Source organism: Podarcis gaigeae (assembly GCF_964106915.1).
Source record: "Podarcis gaigeae genome assembly, chromosome: 14".
NCBI lineage: Eukaryota > Metazoa > Chordata > Lepidosauria > Squamata > Lacertidae > Podarcis > Podarcis gaigeae.
In genome coordinates, this window is record NC_139690.1 from 25,970,927 (window position 1) to 25,988,110 (window position 17,184).

At 45.8% G+C, this 17,184-nt stretch overlaps 1 protein-coding gene across 1 annotated transcript in view; it reads left to right on the forward strand.

The window, feature by feature from the left end:
• Positions 1-17,184, forward strand: part of MAP2K1 (mitogen-activated protein kinase kinase 1) — a 38,734-nt gene that overhangs the window by 15,012 nt on the left and 6,538 nt on the right. Inside the window, exons 2-7 of the mRNA XM_083713226.1 lie at positions 362-572; positions 1,399-1,545; positions 6,094-6,171; positions 7,203-7,254; positions 15,971-16,095; positions 16,859-17,066. Of these exons, the coding sequence (XP_083569352.1) occupies positions 362-572; positions 1,399-1,545; positions 6,094-6,171; positions 7,203-7,254; positions 15,971-16,095; positions 16,859-17,066 (821 nt within the window). The remainder of the gene's footprint in view (positions 1-361; positions 573-1,398; positions 1,546-6,093; positions 6,172-7,202; positions 7,255-15,970; positions 16,096-16,858; positions 17,067-17,184) is intronic.

Below are 17,184 nucleotides of genomic sequence, written 5' to 3' on the forward strand. Positions count from 1 at the left end.
CCTTTTCTGTGGTTGTGCCACAATTGTGGAGTGTCTTCCCTTGAGATGAGGATTCACCCAAGTCCCAATCTCACCATTTCCCCGAACCATTCTGAGACTGGTGCAGTGTATATTTTGCAATACTGTGCTAAGGAGGAGTGGGATTGGTTCTCAGCCACAGATCAGGGGGTACTGCTAATGCTTCTGTTCTACAGCAACTGCCACCAGAGGCAATTGCCTCACTCTTCGTAATGGTAGAGCTGGCCCTACTGAATTGTGTTGGCTCCTCCTTCTCCACTTTCTCATTTAGCAGTGTCTGTGAATGTGACTCAAGTTCAGTTAATGGCTATTTCTTTGCTTTTCTCTCTCTTTCTCCTTCCAGGACAAATTTGGAAGCCCTCCAAAAAAAGTTGGAAGAGTTAGAACTTGATGAGCAGCAGCGAAAACGCCTTGAGGCCTTCCTTACCCAGAAACAAAAAGTTGGGGAGCTAAAGGACGATGATTTTGAGAAAATAAGCGAGCTGGGTGCAGGAAATGGCGGGGTGGTCTTCAAAGTCTCGCACAAACCTTCTGGCCTCATTATGGCAAGGAAGGTGAGCATTGTTACTGACCTTATAGGCCAGCCCTTCCCCAACCTGGTGCCCTCCAGCTGTTTTTGGACTACAACTCCCATCAGTCCCAGCATATCCAGCACAGGATGAGGAAAGCTGTTTTGGCTAGCCTCCCATTGACAAATTTGCCCTGTGTCTCTCCCTGTTGACCCATTCTGTAGTCTTATTTATAATTTATTTTATTTAAAAGCACCTACGTATAAACTGATTAATATTTAAAAATCTCTAAGTAACGTATAAAAACAATAAACAGTATGACTAACACAAAAATACCACATAAAACCAGTAAAACAGTAGTACAAATTTAGTTTAAACCAAATAAAATTGGGAATTTGGGGAAATGAAACAAATAAAAATTAGGAATCCCAAAGGAGCCTGGGGCAGCAATATATCAAAACATTTATTATTATTATTATTCAGTACAAACTTAAAATAAAATAAATGCATCTAAAAAGCAATCAAATACCCACATAGTTACTTATTTCACAGTTGCCATAGCCAGTTTCTACCAGCTTGCAAATTCTTGCAAAGTCTAGTTTGTTTTTGGTACGCATCCACAAAGATCGGACAGTACAGCCCACAATTCTGGGAGGAGGATGTTCAGATCACAGGTGTTATCCTCTGTGGCTTCTCTAACATTCAGACTTCGCAAGGGATTCCTCCATGAAATGCAGCTTTGTAGCTCTTGGGGTCAATCTGTGTTTGGTATGTCATGACTTTTCTGCCTTCATGTAGCACACCCTGCATCTGGGGTATGCTTATTTTCTTTTAAACACCCCTGAAACTTATGGCAATTATCATTTTGCAGTTAATTCACCTGGAGATCAAGCCGGCAATCCGGAACCAGATCATCCGTGAGCTACAAGTCTTGCATGAATGTAATTCACCCTATATTGTGGGCTTTTATGGAGCATTTTACAGCGACGGCGAGATCAGCATCTGCATGGAACACATGGTAAGTAAGCCTTTTCTCCTCCCCCCACTCTCTGCCTTTGGGTTTGTTCCCTGATTATGGCTTCCCCATTGTGTGTCTTCATGGAGAGGTGGATAGCTCAGTTGGTAAAGCATGAGACTCTTTAAGCTCAGGGTCGTGGGTTTGAGCCCCACACTGGGCGAAAGATTCCTACATTGCAGGGCGTTGGACTTGAATGACCCTCATGGTCCCTTCCAACTGTACAATTCCATGAGGTGGAATACAGAAAAGCTATTTGTGCATTCTCAAAGTACCAGAATTTTGGGTCCTCACGAGGCAGGGTTAAGGCACACAACACGGTGCTTTGTGTGATTAACTCATAGAACTCATTTACACCAAACACCAAACAGCTTTGGTTCATCAGAGGCAGATAAGAACAGCCCTGCTGGATCAGGTCCAAGGAGGTTCACCTAGCCCAGAATCCAGTTCTTGCAGTGGTCAACCAGATACCCCAAAGCGAAGCAGACAGGATCCAAGTGCAACAGCATTTCCCCAACTTGTGAATGCCAGCATTTGGTGTATGCTTCTGACAGTAGAGACGGAACAGAGCCATCATGACTTGTAGGCCATATCCACTTCTAAACCTACTCAGCATAGACCCATTGAAATGAATTAACATGACAAGCGTGGGGGGAGGATGAATGTCAGGATCTGCTCTTGAGTAGGACTAGCACTGGGTGAATCCCTAAAGCTTCCTCTTCCATGGATTTGTCTAATCACTTCTGAAAGTCATCCAAGGAGTGCTTTAACTGTGTGTCCTGCTCAAGAGCTTCATCAGATCTCTTGGTGGCTATTGGGTGGAAGCTTGTATATGGAAGGAGCTGTCAATAAGAGGTCGGAATACAGGAATCTGACACAGGCCATTGGTCCTTCTTACCTCAGTGTTGTCAGCTCTGATTGGCAGCTATTCTCCAGAGTTTCAGACATGAGTCTTCTCCTGCCCTCCCTGGGGATGCTGGGGATTGAACCTGGAGCCTTCTGCATGCAGCGCAAGTTCTCTGTCATTGAGCTATGGCCCCTCCTGTAGAGACAGTTGTAGGATTTACTGCTCTTTCTAAGACGAGTTCTTCCTTGGGTGTGCCCTACCCAAACAGAAAAATATAAAGTATGAGCTTCACCCTAAATACAAATCTACGTAGTATCTCTTTCATACTGCTCCACTTCACCTCGTATTTTTATTTGGTATTCACTGCTGCATTTGCCGTTCTCACCTTTGGGATATAAACAGTGAGCATGGGCTGCCTGGGGATGCGGGTGGCGCTGTGGGTTAAACCACAGAGTCTAGGACTTGCCAATCAGAAGGTCGGCGGTTCAAATCTCCGTGACCGGGTGAGCTCCCGTTGCTCGGTCCCTGCTCCTGCCAACTTAGCAGTTCGAAAGCACGTCAAAGTGCAAGTAGGTAAACAGTGTTTCCGTGCGCTGCTCTGGTTCGCCAGAAGCAGCTTACTCATGCTGGCCATATGACCCGGAAGCTGTACGCCGGCTCCCTCGGCCAATAAAGCGAGATGAGCGCCACAACCCCAGAGTCGGTCACGACTGGACCTAATGGTCAGGGGTCCCTTTACCTTTATGGGCTGCCTGGGGTTGCTCCCGTCTTCCATTTTTTAACAAAACTAGAAAGTTCTCCTTCCATTCTCTCTCTCTCTCTCCCTCTCTCTCTCTCTCCCCCCCTCTCCCTCTCCCTCTCCCTCTCCCTCTCTCTCTCCCTCCCCCTCTCCCTCTCCCTCCCTAATTTTTCAGGTTTAACATTATTTAACATTTATTTTCACTCTGATAGAGGGAAAAAAATGACACTTTGCTCTCGACATCTGTCAGCCTTTGTCGAGCCAGATGGAACCCCTAGTTTTAGAGCACTAGTCCCCCCCCCCATTAAAGGTCAGTCAAAACCCTCCCTTTCTTCAACCCCAGTGGAGGTGTTGAACAATTTCACATGTGTGACCAACTGTTGTTGTGCAATACCCCCCCCCCCCCAAAAAAAACCAAAGTCCCAGCTTTGGGGTTAAATGAAATGGTGCCTACAAAAATAGCTGGCATTCTGAGCACCATGATACATCATTATTTCTGCCCTACTCTTAACAGAAGTCTTTGTTTTATTTGCCCTTTCTGTTGCTAATGTTTCTTATGAAATGAGAAGGACATGAGGGGTTTTTTTAAAAAATTTATATTCACAGAAAATGTACAGGAAGAGCAGTGAATAACTTAAAATACAGTCATACCTTGGGTTAAATATGCTTCAGGTTGAGCTTTTTCAGGTTACGCTCCGCGGTAACCCGGAAGTAATGGAACGTGTTACTTCCAGGTTTTGCCGCCTGCGCATGTGTAGACACTCAAAATGACGTCACAGGCATGCTAAGAAGCGGCGAAATGCGCAAATGTGCAGTCGCGTGTTGTGTTCCACTCAGGATGCAAACGGGGCTCTGGAACGGATCCCATTCGCATCCAGAGGTACCACTGTAGAGGTATATGAGAAAGAGGGCAGGAGGTAAAAAGGACCCTTCCAGGCTGGTGGGGGTTTGGGTTTTTGGGGGTGTTTTTGGCAGATGTACCCTACAGCTACCTATCTACTTAGGGTTTCCCAAACATGGGTGTCCAGCTGTCATTGGACTACAACTCCCATCATCCCTAGCTAGCAGGAGCATTGGTCAGGGATGGTGGGAACTGTAGTCCAAAAACAGCTGGAGACCCAAGTTTGGAAAACCCTGGCCGTATCTATATCCTACCTTTTTACCCAGAGCCAAGACTCAAGTGGGCTTACAAAAATTAAAACAAATACACTTGAAAGAAATGTAGCTAAAAACATAAAAAGCTTATTAAGTAATTAATCTAGCCATGGAATCAAAATGATACAAAAAGCATATGTAGTATTGTAGAATAATGATGATGATGATGATGATGATGATGGGGTCCCTTCCAACTCTACAATTCTGTGATTCTTTTCTATGAAATAACTTTACCATTCCGTTCACAATTACACTATCCAGATGAGGAGCTTTAAAGTGTCCCAGACCACCCAGCTTGCTCCTTGCTTGGGCAGCGTTTTTTTATCCCTGCGTCTCACCCACACTGTCTCTTCCTTAGAGGAAAGTTAGAGGGTTAGTAAATAAATTAACTGCAGAGACTGTTTGTCCCTTGTTAATCAAGCATTTCAGGAAGTCTGGAACACCACGAACCTCTCCACCACCCTGGAAACAGACGCTTCCCAGCTCTATTTGTGAAAACAATTAAAATAAAGATTTTGATTGGGGTTTTTTGTGTGTTTTGGAAGAGAGGTGGGCTCTTTTTAAAGCTTGTTCTTTCCTCAAAATGGTTGTGCTTTGCAAATAAATAAATAAATAAATAAATGTGACTTACACCATTCCTCTCCCCTTCTGCCTCCAGCTCTTAGCAACAGCAGTATATATTTAACTTGGAAAGGGTGTGTTTGCGTTCTGTAACAGGCCCCGATAAGCAAGGGAAGAGATTTTCTTTTAAAGACTGATGTCTAAGGATAGCAGGCTTTCTGTCTTGCTTGCCTTCCTTGCTCCACCCCCCCAAACCCCCCCCCCCATGTTTTGGCAGGTCATGGGTGTCCCACTCTTTACCTAACTAATTCTGCCTGACGGAAAAAGGTGCGCTCTGCCCACAGCTGTATAGAACTTCCATGTTCAATGGCAGTTTACCCTGGAAATGCTATGGACCAGTGGGGAAGGGCTCCTGCTTTTGTGACCTGCTTGGACCTCTGGACAGGGGTGCCAGGTGTATGGGGCTCAAGGGGCTCCAGTCCCCCAATATTTGAGGGCCAACCCCTCAATCACTGCCGCTGGGCAACCTTCGCATGCCCCAGCCCCAGCCTCCACCTGGCAACTCAGGAGCCGACCCAGGGCTGAGATGAGCAAGCGTGATGGCACCACCTCAGGGGTGGGGGGCAAGTCGGTGTCCCTGCCTCTGGGAAACCCAACAGGCTGACATGCTCTTGGGAAAAGGATGTTAGAGGATGTTAGGCCCCTGCCCCATTTTGATTCAGCAGGGCTCTTGCATTCTCATGCTGTGTGATGACCAGTAACCTGTTGATTAATTTGTTTCGAAATGTGGAAGTAAGATAATGTGCTATTAATTCAGCTGTAATCTTATGCAGTGCAAATTCTAGAGGGTGTGCTGGTAACAAGAGGGACACACCTGCCAATGTCCACACTTGGGTAAATAATGGCTTAATGGCACAGAAACCTGCTGGTGGGAAGGGGTTACAAACCTTAAATGTGTCATCTGAGTTCAGGGGTTAATGGGATGAGTTACAGGAAGTTGTGTGCCCTTTACGTCCTCAAGTTGTGAGTAAGAAATTGCTCTGTGTGGCCTTCCTTTGTTCTCTCCTTTTGCAGAACTATTTGCCATTTGATTTCATCAAAAACATGGTCCAGCTGTTCCTTTTCTGCTATCAGATGTCAAGCTGCCCTTTTTCCTGCCCCCTTCGGGGCTTTCAGAGTGTCTTTGACACTTTGAGGATAAACATGATTAATGCTCTGAATGTTTAAACATGTTTTTTTTTCTTAATAGGATGGCGGCTCCTTGGATCAAGTCCTGAAAAAGGCTGGCAGAATCCCTGAACAGATTCTGGGCAAAGTTAGCATTGCCGTAAGTATGTTGCTTTGGCATTCAAGCAAGTGGAATTGAAATGTAGTCGGTGATGGCAGGTCAAGTCCAGAAGGCAGAGACAGCTGGTTGAAAGTTTCTGCTTGAGGCAAACTGAAATGAGATGGACAGCTATGACTCGTGCTTCTAAATGTATTGCTTTCCCCCTTTTAAATAGACTGTCTTTAGAAAGACACGCTTGGCACAGGAAATATAGCCCATATAGAAGTCCCATTGTCACCAGAAGCCTTTAGTTGACTGCAGCAGCTTTTGGGTGGGACAGCCACTACAGTCACCCACAGAGAACTCATTTGTTGTGGTCTAGTATATCCTTCCTGTTCTCCAGCATGTGATGCAACTTGGGGTCAGAGGGCAGGCAGATGGGAGAGAGAGAGAAGTATGTGATGCAAGGAGAGACTCTCCCCTTGCTCCTTGCTGTCCCTTCATCTGTCTCCTCCACTTCAACCTTGGATGTTACCAACCCACTTAAGAAAACAGCTTCCCAAACCTCCCTATAGTTTATTTTGCTTATTCTTATTTATTAATTAAATTTGTATACCGCCCTTCATCCAAAGACCACTTGCTCCCTTTCCTCCCAGGCCAGGGCCCTGACTGATTTAATCTACAAAAGCCAAGGTGGCTGAACAGATTTTTGGGTTGGGGTATTGTTTAGGAGGTTGTGTTGCTATTATTATTGCCCTACTTGTTTAAAATGTTTTCAGCTGGTTTTTAACTGCTTCTTAACTTGTGTGATTTTAAATTGGGGCGTGCGTGTTGCTTTTTAAAAAATTAAGTTAAATTTTAAAATTAAATTCTGCTGTATTCTACAAGCAAGTGGAGCCAAATTTGAGGAGTTGTCCTGCAATTCTAAATTCATTTAAAGCACAATTCGTACATGGAGGAAGAGCATTGCTGCTCCCCAATCAAGGAGAAATAATGCCATTTCCCCTTGTATTTTATGCAATATATGGCTTTTCATTTCCTTTGCTTTTTTGTTTGTTTGTTTTAATTTAAACTTTTGGTTTTGGATGCAGGTCATAAAAGGTCTAACATACTTGAGAGAGAAGCATAAGATCATGCACAGAGGTAAGGATGCAATCTTGCTTCTTCATGATCAAGCATATTCTGCATTCCTTTGTCTATGAATTTTAGCTGCCTTTCCCTGTAGGTGTCTGTGAGGTCAGCTCATAGGATGATACTCGTCTAAGAGAAGACCCACTGAAATTAATGAACATGACTAAGTTAGGCCCATTCATTTTCAGTGGGTCTACTCTGAGGACAACTAGGGTTGAGCTCAGCCCATTCGGTGGAGTGTTAAAAGAATTTTAAGGTCTCTGAAATATAGAATAAATATTCATAAGCGCACACATATCTAAATATATGAACCATGTGTCTGAAATAGTATGGGAGAGCAATCCTGAAGCCATTTTGACTCTTCCGATAACCTCAAATATTCCTCTGCAGTATGAGAAGCAAATATGGAAAGCCTTCCCATTGTCTTTTCGTTTTCAAATCCTGTCTTTAAGGGCATTTTTGTGTATGAATAGGATGAGCCTGTGACCTGGATTCAGGAACTAAAGTGTTAACCTTCACAAAAGAATGGCCAGATTGCCCAGGTAATGCAATCAGTGACCATTATTAGATATCCTGGCAGACAGGATTCCCTCATGCGGGTGGCGCTGTGGTCTAAACCACAGAGCCTAGGGCTTGCCGACTGGACGGTCGGCAGTTCAAATCCCCGTGATGGGGTGAGCTCCCATTGTTCGGTCCCTGCTCCTGCCCACCTAGTAGTTCGAAAGCCCGTCAAGTGCAAGTAGATAAATAGTTACGACTCTGGCGGGAAGGTAAACGGTGTATCCGTGCTTCTCTGCTTCGCCAGAAGCGGCTTAGTCATGCTGGCCACATGACCCAGAAACTGTCTGTGGACAAACGCCGGCTCCCTCGTCCTATAGAGCGAGATGAGCGCACAACCCCAGAGCCGTCTGCGACTGGACCTAACTGTCAGGGGTCCCTTTACCTTTACCTAACTCCCCTCACAGAGCTACCATTCCTAGAGTGGTTCAAAATCAATCCCTCTTCCCAGGGAACTCTGGGAATTGCTGCTCTTTGAGGGGTCTCTGAACCAACTCTTACACCCTTAGCAAACTACCATTCCCACCCATCATTCTTTGGAGGGAAGCATGACTGTTTGAAGTCTCTATGATTGTGCTTTAAATGCATAGTGCGGATTGTTCCAGAAGCACTTGTTTGCAGAGTTGTTTCAGTGGAGGGGGTGAGGAGACTGGGGCTTTGCATCATTTTATTATTTCCAAGGCCAACTTGCTGCTTCATCCTTTCAAGGTTAAAAAGGTACCTACTATACAATGTACGCATTTTTAAAAACCAATTCTCACCTTCAAATGCAGTGTGAATTTTGCCTCCTTTGTCAGCTCCCCAGCCGCTCCCCAGTTCCTTAATAGTGTCCGTGTCCCAACATAACCCCTCCTTCCATAGATCCTCTGCAGCCAATCACCCCTGGGGGGTTTATAAACCTGGAGGAGGCTGTTTGCAAAAGCCAATATTCCAAAGGTGTGTTTGTGTCAACTTATTCTCTTCCTGACAGACATTATTGGATGTTCGGGCAGTGGAAATCAATAAAACCAGAGAGCTCAGATAAATAGGAGATTTAAAGGCTAAGAATTGTATGAAACTGCTAGAACAGTCATGTTGGGCTGCTTCCAGGGCCTTTACCCTGATCATCTTTACCCTGAGATGATCTTTGCATTTATTTACTTCTTAAATTTGTATGCCGCCCGCCATCCAAATATCTCAGGGCGGTTCACAGAATAAAAACACAAGATAAAAACACAAAATACATAATAAAAACACGAACAAAACCAAAATAAATCAATAACTCCCCTTCCCCCTCCCGCAAACACATTATTATTATTTAATCGTTTTATTTGATTTTACAGATATAAATTTATAACAAAACCAAATACATATCCATATAAAGAATTTTTTCTGACTCTCGAGACTTCCCTCCATCCCCTCCATGGGTCCTAATGTCAATGTTTTCAACTGCATATTATATCATAGCCTATATTTTATATCTATCCATATTGTCCATAGTATTTGTTACATTACAAGTGAGATTAAAATCCCGCTAATGTTTTCATCTGCTTATACTTCTTTCTTGAAGTTTTTGTCTTCTTGGTCCCTGAGCTTTCTGGCCAGTTTTGCCATTTTGGCATAGTCCAAGAGCTTGATTTGCCATTCATCTCTGGTAGGGATTCTTTCTTGTTTCCATCTCCCCGCAAACACATTTAAAAGGATGCAAGATGTCAGTCAGCCAAAGGCCTGGTTGAAGTTGAATGCTTTCACCTGGCACCTAAAGGTGAGTCTCCCTGGGGAGAGCATTTCACAAATGGGGAGTCACTGCAGAAAAGTGCAATTCCTCTCCACTTGTGTATCTCCTTTCCTGTGAATTAGGCTGCCCATGCAGGACACATACCCAGCTGGTAGGGGGGTGATTCTGTGCATTCTGCCCCCAAAGAAACTGGAATTTGTCGGTTTTTATTCTGTTTTCTTTTCGCCTTCTTACAAGCACTGGGTGATGGTGCAGGAAACCCAGCCTTGGCCAACCTTTTGCCCTCTGGATGTTGTTGGGCTACAAACTCCTAGCAGTCGACAATGGAAGTCTTCAGTAGGCTGAAGACAACTCGACTTAACCAGTTTGACTGGACTTAACCATCCAGGGGTCCTTTACCTTTTTACCTATTAATGGGAGGGAGTTTCAAAAGGGAGGTGCCACCCCATTAAAGGTCCAGTTCCTGCATTGTATGGAACTGTGTAGACCTCCTGGTGAGATGGTATCCTATAGAGCACAGTTATGAATATAAGGGGCAAGACACTCATTTCGATATCCTAGAATATAGGATAATACAGTTCACATTTTCTAAGTGTGGTGTGTTTCACTCAGACACCTCCTAACATGAAAACAAAATGGTGAACATTAGAAGCTGCCTAATGCAGAGACAGGACGCGGGTGGCGCTGTGGGTAAAACCTCAGTGCCTAGGGCTTGCCGATCGCATGGTCAGCGGTTCGAATCCCCGTGGCGGGGTGAGCTCCCGTCTCTCGGTCCCAGCTCCTGCCCACCTAGCAGTTCGAAAGCACCCCTAAGTGCAAGTAGATAAATAGGTACCGCTTTCTAGCGGGAAGGTAAACGTCGTTTCCGTGTGCGGCGCTGGTGCTGGCTCGCCAGAGCAGCTTTGTCACGCTGGCCACATGACCCGGAAGTGTCTCCAGACAGTGCTGGCCCCCGGCCTCTTAAGTGAGATGGGCGCACAACCCTAGAGTAGGACACGACTGGCCCATACGGGCGGGGGTACCTTTACCTTTTAATGCAGAGCCAGGGACGCGGGTGACGCTGTGGTTTAAACCACAGAGCCTAGGACTTGCCGATCAGAAGGTCAGCGGTTTGAATCCCCGCGACGGGGTGAGCTCCCATTGCTCGGTACCTGATCCTGCCAACCTATAAGTTCGAAAGCACGTCAGAGTGCAAGTAGATAAATAGGTACCACTCCGGCGGGAAGGTAAATGGCGTTTCCGTGCTCTGCTCTGGTTCGCCAGAAGCGGCTAAGTCATGCTGGCCACATGACCCGGAAGCTGTACGCTGGCTCCCTCGGCCAATAAAGCGAGATGAGCGCCACAACCCCAGAGTTTGTCACGACTGGACCTAATGGTCAGGGGTCCCTTTACCTTTAATGCAGAATCAGCCTATTGGTCCATTTTGCTCAGTATCACCCACTCTGACCGACAGTGACTCTCTAAATGAGGGTTTCCCAAAATTTGGGTCTCCAGCTGGTTTTGGACCACAGTTCACATCATTCCTGACAGCTGGTCCTTCCTGCTAGCTAGGCATGATGGGTCTTATAGTCCAAAAACATCTGCAGACCCAAGTTTGGGAAAACCTGCTCTAGACTTTCAGACAGGAGTCTTTTCCAGTCCTACTTGGAGATGCTGGGGATCAAACCTGAGACCTTCTGCATGCAAAGCAGACTCTCTACCACAAATTATGGCCCTTCCCTTAGGGGGAATGACCTGCCCACCCCTGCAAAGGGGACTGGAGATCCTGACTTAAATATGCTGAAGAGCCTTTGGGTCCTGTTGCTGGCAAGGGAGTGATAAAGAACTAGCACTGTACCCTTGCATTAGTCTAATTGACTGCATTTACTTAGGCTCTTAGCTGGCTCCTCCTGCAGCTGTAAAGCACTGGGTTGTTATGGCAGCCAAGATGCAGGGCCGTGAGGTTCGGAGAAGCAGGTGCTAAATATTTCATCCAGGAGGGCATAGATGCAAATTGTACCGGTGAAGATCTACCATGATCAAGCAGGCTGCCTCTTCTCTTGGCTGTAATGACCATTCAAATGAAAGCTTCAACACATACCAGACCAGTGGAGATAAGAGATAGCAGCTGGGTGTCTCCTGAGATTCCTTTGAAAGCGGAGGGTGAGAGTTGCTGTACACATCAAACATTCTACCATACACTCCAACATTTATCCAATGAAAATAGGGACGACCTATTCCATAGTAGCAGTAGTACAGTGTTACCTCGGGTTACATACGCTTCAGGTTACGTACGCTTCAGGTTACAGACTCCGCTAACCCAGAAATAGTACCTCGGGTTAAGAACTTTGCTTCAGGATAAGAACAGAAATCGGGCTCCGGCGGTGCGGCGGCAGCAGGAGGCCCCATTAGCTAAAGTGGTGCTTCAGGTTAAGAACAGTTTCAGGTTAAGTACGGACCTCCGGAACGAATTAAGTACTTAACCTGAGGTACCACTGTAGTAGTAGTAGTAGTAGTAATAGTAATAGTAATAATAATAATAATAATATATTTTTAACTTGCCCATCTGACTGGATGGGCAAGCAACTCTGGACGGCCTACAACATATATAAAAACGTAATGAAACATTAAACATTAAAAAACTTCCCTATACAGGGTTGCCTTCAGATGTCTTCTAAAGGTTGTATAGCTACTTATCTCCTTGGCTCAGAGGTCGCATAATTTTTAAGTCTTCCCACATGATGGTTTGGCCCTACTGCTCCATTGTGGGAAGTCTCCATTCTGGTGCCAGAGCTGTGCAGGAACATGCAGTGGTGTCATGGAGAACCGCAATCTTATGATGAAACAGGCTGACACAGCAACTTCCTGTACAGTAAGGGAGTGGACCAAGTCAGCCCAGCCATATCGGGCACCACGCCACCACTGGCTTCATCTGTGCTTCACATGTTAGAGTTACCGTTTGCATAAGTCCTATGTGTCTTAGGGAGCAAATCAGCTGTCTGTGCCCTGAGAACTCAAGGAGTGATAGCCTGTGCAGTCAGTACTCTGATTAGATCCACTGAAACGAATGGACTTGCATCTGTTGATTTCTGCTCTGAGTATCACTCAAGGTGTGCAAAACATCAGTTTTCATCTGTACCCTTTCTTGAGGGGCTCCTTGGGCAAATGATGTTCTGGCTCTCAGAACTCCTGGTGGCAGGTGAGGCTGTTGGAAGTGCTGGAGGAATGTGGAAACTCCTCCTTCCATCCAGTGTCACAGGGAGTGAGGCCATAGCAGAAGAAAACACACACACACACACACACACACAGCTACACTGCCCTGGAAGTGTGTTACTCAGCACTAGATAATGGTAGCACGAGACATTGATGTCCAGTGATGGCGGGAGTCCTCTGTGCTGAAATGTGCAAATTAGTTGAGGATTAAAGGTTTGGTGGTGTGCCAAAGGGATCAGGGTGAGCTGGCATGATCCCAGTCTCCCACCACTCAACGAGTATGAACATCCACATAGGTTTAACATACATGGATGTTCCTATGCGGCATCTATACCACGGAGATGGGCTTTGACTCAGGAGATTTACTGTTTACCCATCCACCATAAAAGCCCAGTAGATGCAAAAGACCTAGCACAGCTAACCCACTGGAAACATCAGTGATGTTTTCTCTTATCCACTGTAAGGTTTCTTAAAAGAAATAGTGAGGAAGGAACTCTGGGCTCTTGACTATCCCCACCCTGCAAGTAGAAATCGTGAAAGGCTGCTGCTGCTGCTGCTGCTGCTGCTGCTTCCTTGAACCTCCACCACTTTTCAGCTGCTCCATTTTTCCTCCTTACCAGAAGAATTGATTGCAGAGATGCCTGCTTATTTCATAAGGCTTAATGCATTGCTAATGACTGGATAAGTGCTCTATTCTACAGTGGTGTCCTCCGCCTACAGCAGAAAAGATGAAAAGAATCGCTTCCAGTGCCTGAGCATTCATAAATAGTTTTCAGTTGCCTAGTTACAGACAGCCTTTATTTAAGGAAGCGGGCCTGCATATGTAAACTGGTGGTGGCTTGGTTCGGACAACCATGTTTTCTCCAGCGAGCCTTGATTTCTGCAAAATCAAAAGACTCACTGATTGCTCTCGGTTCTTATGGTTTTGTTGGAAAAGTGTGGTGGATCAAAGTTGGCCGAAGAGGTCCGATGAGCGATGGGCTCCAGCAGCTACCATGTTTTCTGATTTTTGTCCAAAGATGATGGCTTGAAGAGCTTCTTGCTTTGGATCCCTTTGCACAATCAAGTTTTGCTTTTTCATCCCATAACTTGGTGTTTTGCAAAAGACTTATCACTTATTTGTGCAGTGTGGGGGGGGGGGACACACCCAAATTTTCCAGAGTCCACCTGACATTTATTTACTACCGCTGTTGACTCAGCCATCCATATGCCAGGTAGATCAGGGTGTAGTTTCCTCTACTTTTGATGCTTTGTGTATGTTGAAAGGTAGATCAAGACTGAATTTGAAGTGGGAGGTGGTTGACCATAATCCTGCCACCTGCCTGTTGGTGTGCAAACAGTCCCTGCTTTATTATGCGTTGAATCCAGCAGAATCGTTGCATGTGTGGAACGGCTTCCAAAAGTGCAACAGAACTTCTCCCTCTCCTTGTGCCACCCCAATCTGCCCCAGGGGGTTGGAGGAACCCCCAGAACAGATTTGGGGAGCATCCAGAAAGAAGAGAGAAATGAGTTACATTGAACTCAAGGAAGTCATTCTACTCATCTAGTGACTTATGATATTATCAATAATTTTATTATTTATATCCCGCCCATCTGGTTGAATACAACCCTGTTTTTTAATCCCACCTTTCCTCCAAAGACCTTGGGCAAGCATACATAATTTCTCTCCCTTAGTCCTTTCACAGCATCCTTGTGGGGTAGCTTAGACAGAGAGAAAGAGAGAAGCTGTGTGGCTGAACAGGGTTGTGAACGCCAGTTGAGTGATATTCTGAGGTTGTGACTTTTGTCCCATAACACCACTCTGGGGTTGTGAAATCAAAGAGCCTTGTCCTCCCATGCATGCCTGCATGATAAAAGACTGTAGGAATTCAGATGGGAATTCTTGATTTTGATCCAGGGAAACTGTTTGGGAGGGAATGAAAACATGTGAAGCCTCATGAGTAGAGGAAGTCTGTTGACAGGCAGAGAACAGGCAGTGAGGCTGGCGTTTTGGAGGACGTATTCTGTGTCCTGACTGTGCCATCTGTCTAAGCAGCTGTAGCTTGCAAATGCTTATGTCAGTGGGGTGCCATGGGCAGAGAGTCCGGGACTCTCTCTCTCTCTCTGTGTGTGTGTAGTGTTTGTGTGGAACACTTGGCATTGTTTGCAGAAGACCCCTCTGCTCAGCCTTTGGGATCTCCCATACAAAGGCTGTCAAGTCCCAGGACCAGGGAAAGCATCTTCCTCTCTGCTCTGATTGGACAGTACAAATTTAGATAAACAGATAAAATTCTGTAGAAGCCAAGTCCTTTGTGATCTGACTGTTGGTCTGCAATGTGCCACAGGACACTCTTTTCAAAGTCGTGTTTCTTCTTTACATGAACAAGCTGTTGGGTTCAGTCATCCTTGGAGCAATCCACAAGGAGCCTTTATTGCATAATTGGACTGGGTTTGGGATATGTTTGGCCCAAGATCAGCTTGCACCACCCCAGGAACGTTCTTGGTCTGTAGCAAAACTCCTGACCATGTAAAGCCAGCCAAATGGGGGGCTTCAGGCCTCTCTATCCAGCCCTTGGAACTGCCCCCAAGGCCCTCTTTTTGCCTGACTGGAAAGTGCCCTTGAAATGTGATGATGCTTCTTGCTTGTCTGGATGAAGGATGAGATGGGTGTTGTGAGTGCATGTAGAAATGAAACTACAGTACAAAGGTAAAATTGGTTGCCTCGCCCACTGTTGCTTCTGGCCCTGCCCACCACTGCCTTGCGGCCCCTGGAAGGTTGCCCAGAATGGAATGCGAGTGAACTCTGAATTGGACAAGCCAGTCTCTGAATTGGACAACTTGCAACCACAGCTGGTGCTTCACCAACCTGGTGCCCTCCAGAAGACTTGGGCTACAACTCCCAACGGTCCCAGCTGGCATAGTCATGTGAGCTGGGGCTGACAGGAATTGTTGTCCAAAACATCTGGAGGGCACCAGGTTGGGGAAGGCTGGTGTGGAAGGTCAAAATATCTTGTCTCCTGTATGTCATGAGGTAAATAGAAGGCCTACCGAAGGAATTATTATTAATTTTTCCTGTTGCGCTATAAAAAGGAAAGGACTGCATTAAGGAAGCATTTCTCCCTTTCACTTTTTGGTTTGGTTTCATGATCTGTTTTCGAACCACCCTCTCATTTCATTTTAATACATACTGAGCACCAGAGATTAAAAAAGCAAGGCAGAAATGCCTGAATGAAAACAAGTAATTAAAATATCGTCCATTCATCTTTTTTTTTTCCCTCCCAGATGTTAAACCATCCAACATTTTGGTAAACTCTAGAGGGGAGATCAAGCTTTGTGATTTTGGTGTCAGTGGACAGCTGATAGATTCAATGGCTAACTCCTTTGTGGGCACAAGGTCCTACATGTCCGTAAGTACAGACGACGACGATGATGATGATGAAACTGTGATGGTCCAGTTTACTCAGGACAAAATGGCCATGTGCTGAGAGCGCTTCCATGTCCTCGTGTGGTGTGCTTTTCCCCATGTGTGACAGTTGCACGTCGGTGTGCTTTGCAGTCGTGTACGTGCCACAGAATTACATGTGAGCCATTTGCATTGCTGGAAAGGGATGCAGTTACGACAGATGTTGCTAGAATCAAACCTTGCCAGGATTTTGTGGCTCATGAACTTCAGATGCCGTTGGGGCAGGAGATTAAGGAACTTGACCCTTTCCTCAGAGCCGGACCTGACTTGCCTCTTCCATTACTTGTGGTTGGTGTTATTCCCAGGGTCAGCTACAGAGAGGGCTAATGGAGGAGCCGTGCTCGTTTCAAGTTGAGCGCTACGTAATTTCCTGTGGCATAGAGGCTTAACAACAGATCGCAGGCCGAGCAGCACGAACTACAACTAAAAATTGGCAGTTCTCTTTGATATTTATGAAGGCTTCAGCAGTGCAGCATTCCTGAAGCCATCTGAAGGTCCCACAGGCTTCCAAGTCTCCTGCTGTAGGGGAAAGGAAAGCAAAAAGAAAAGGGGCCTGCCTGACTAAGCAGAATTAAACCGCCTTCCTCCATTTTGTTTTCTTCTCCACACTCACCAGGGGTTTGCTCTCTTTTACATTACAAATTTCCACTGTCTCGGGCTTTTAGATTTATTTCTGTTCTATCTTTTGTGGTTTTTTGTGCATGTAGCCAGAAAGACTACAAGGGACTCACTATTCGGTCCAGTCAGACATCTGGAGCATGGGGCTCTCCCTGGTCGAGATGGCCATCGGCAGGTATCCAATTCCCCCACCTGATTCAAAGGAGCTGGAACTCATGTTCGGCTGCCCCATAGGGGGCGACTCGCCTGTCTCTGAGGCATCCCCAAGACAAAGAACACCCAACCGGCCAATGAGCGGTAAGATAATAGTCATAAATCTTGTTGTGTTTGCTCCACGTTGTGACTTTTCAGGTTGCAATTGCTGCAAGCGCAGAAGCGCTCTATAGTGCTCCGCGCTTGTGCAGAAGCGCCGCTA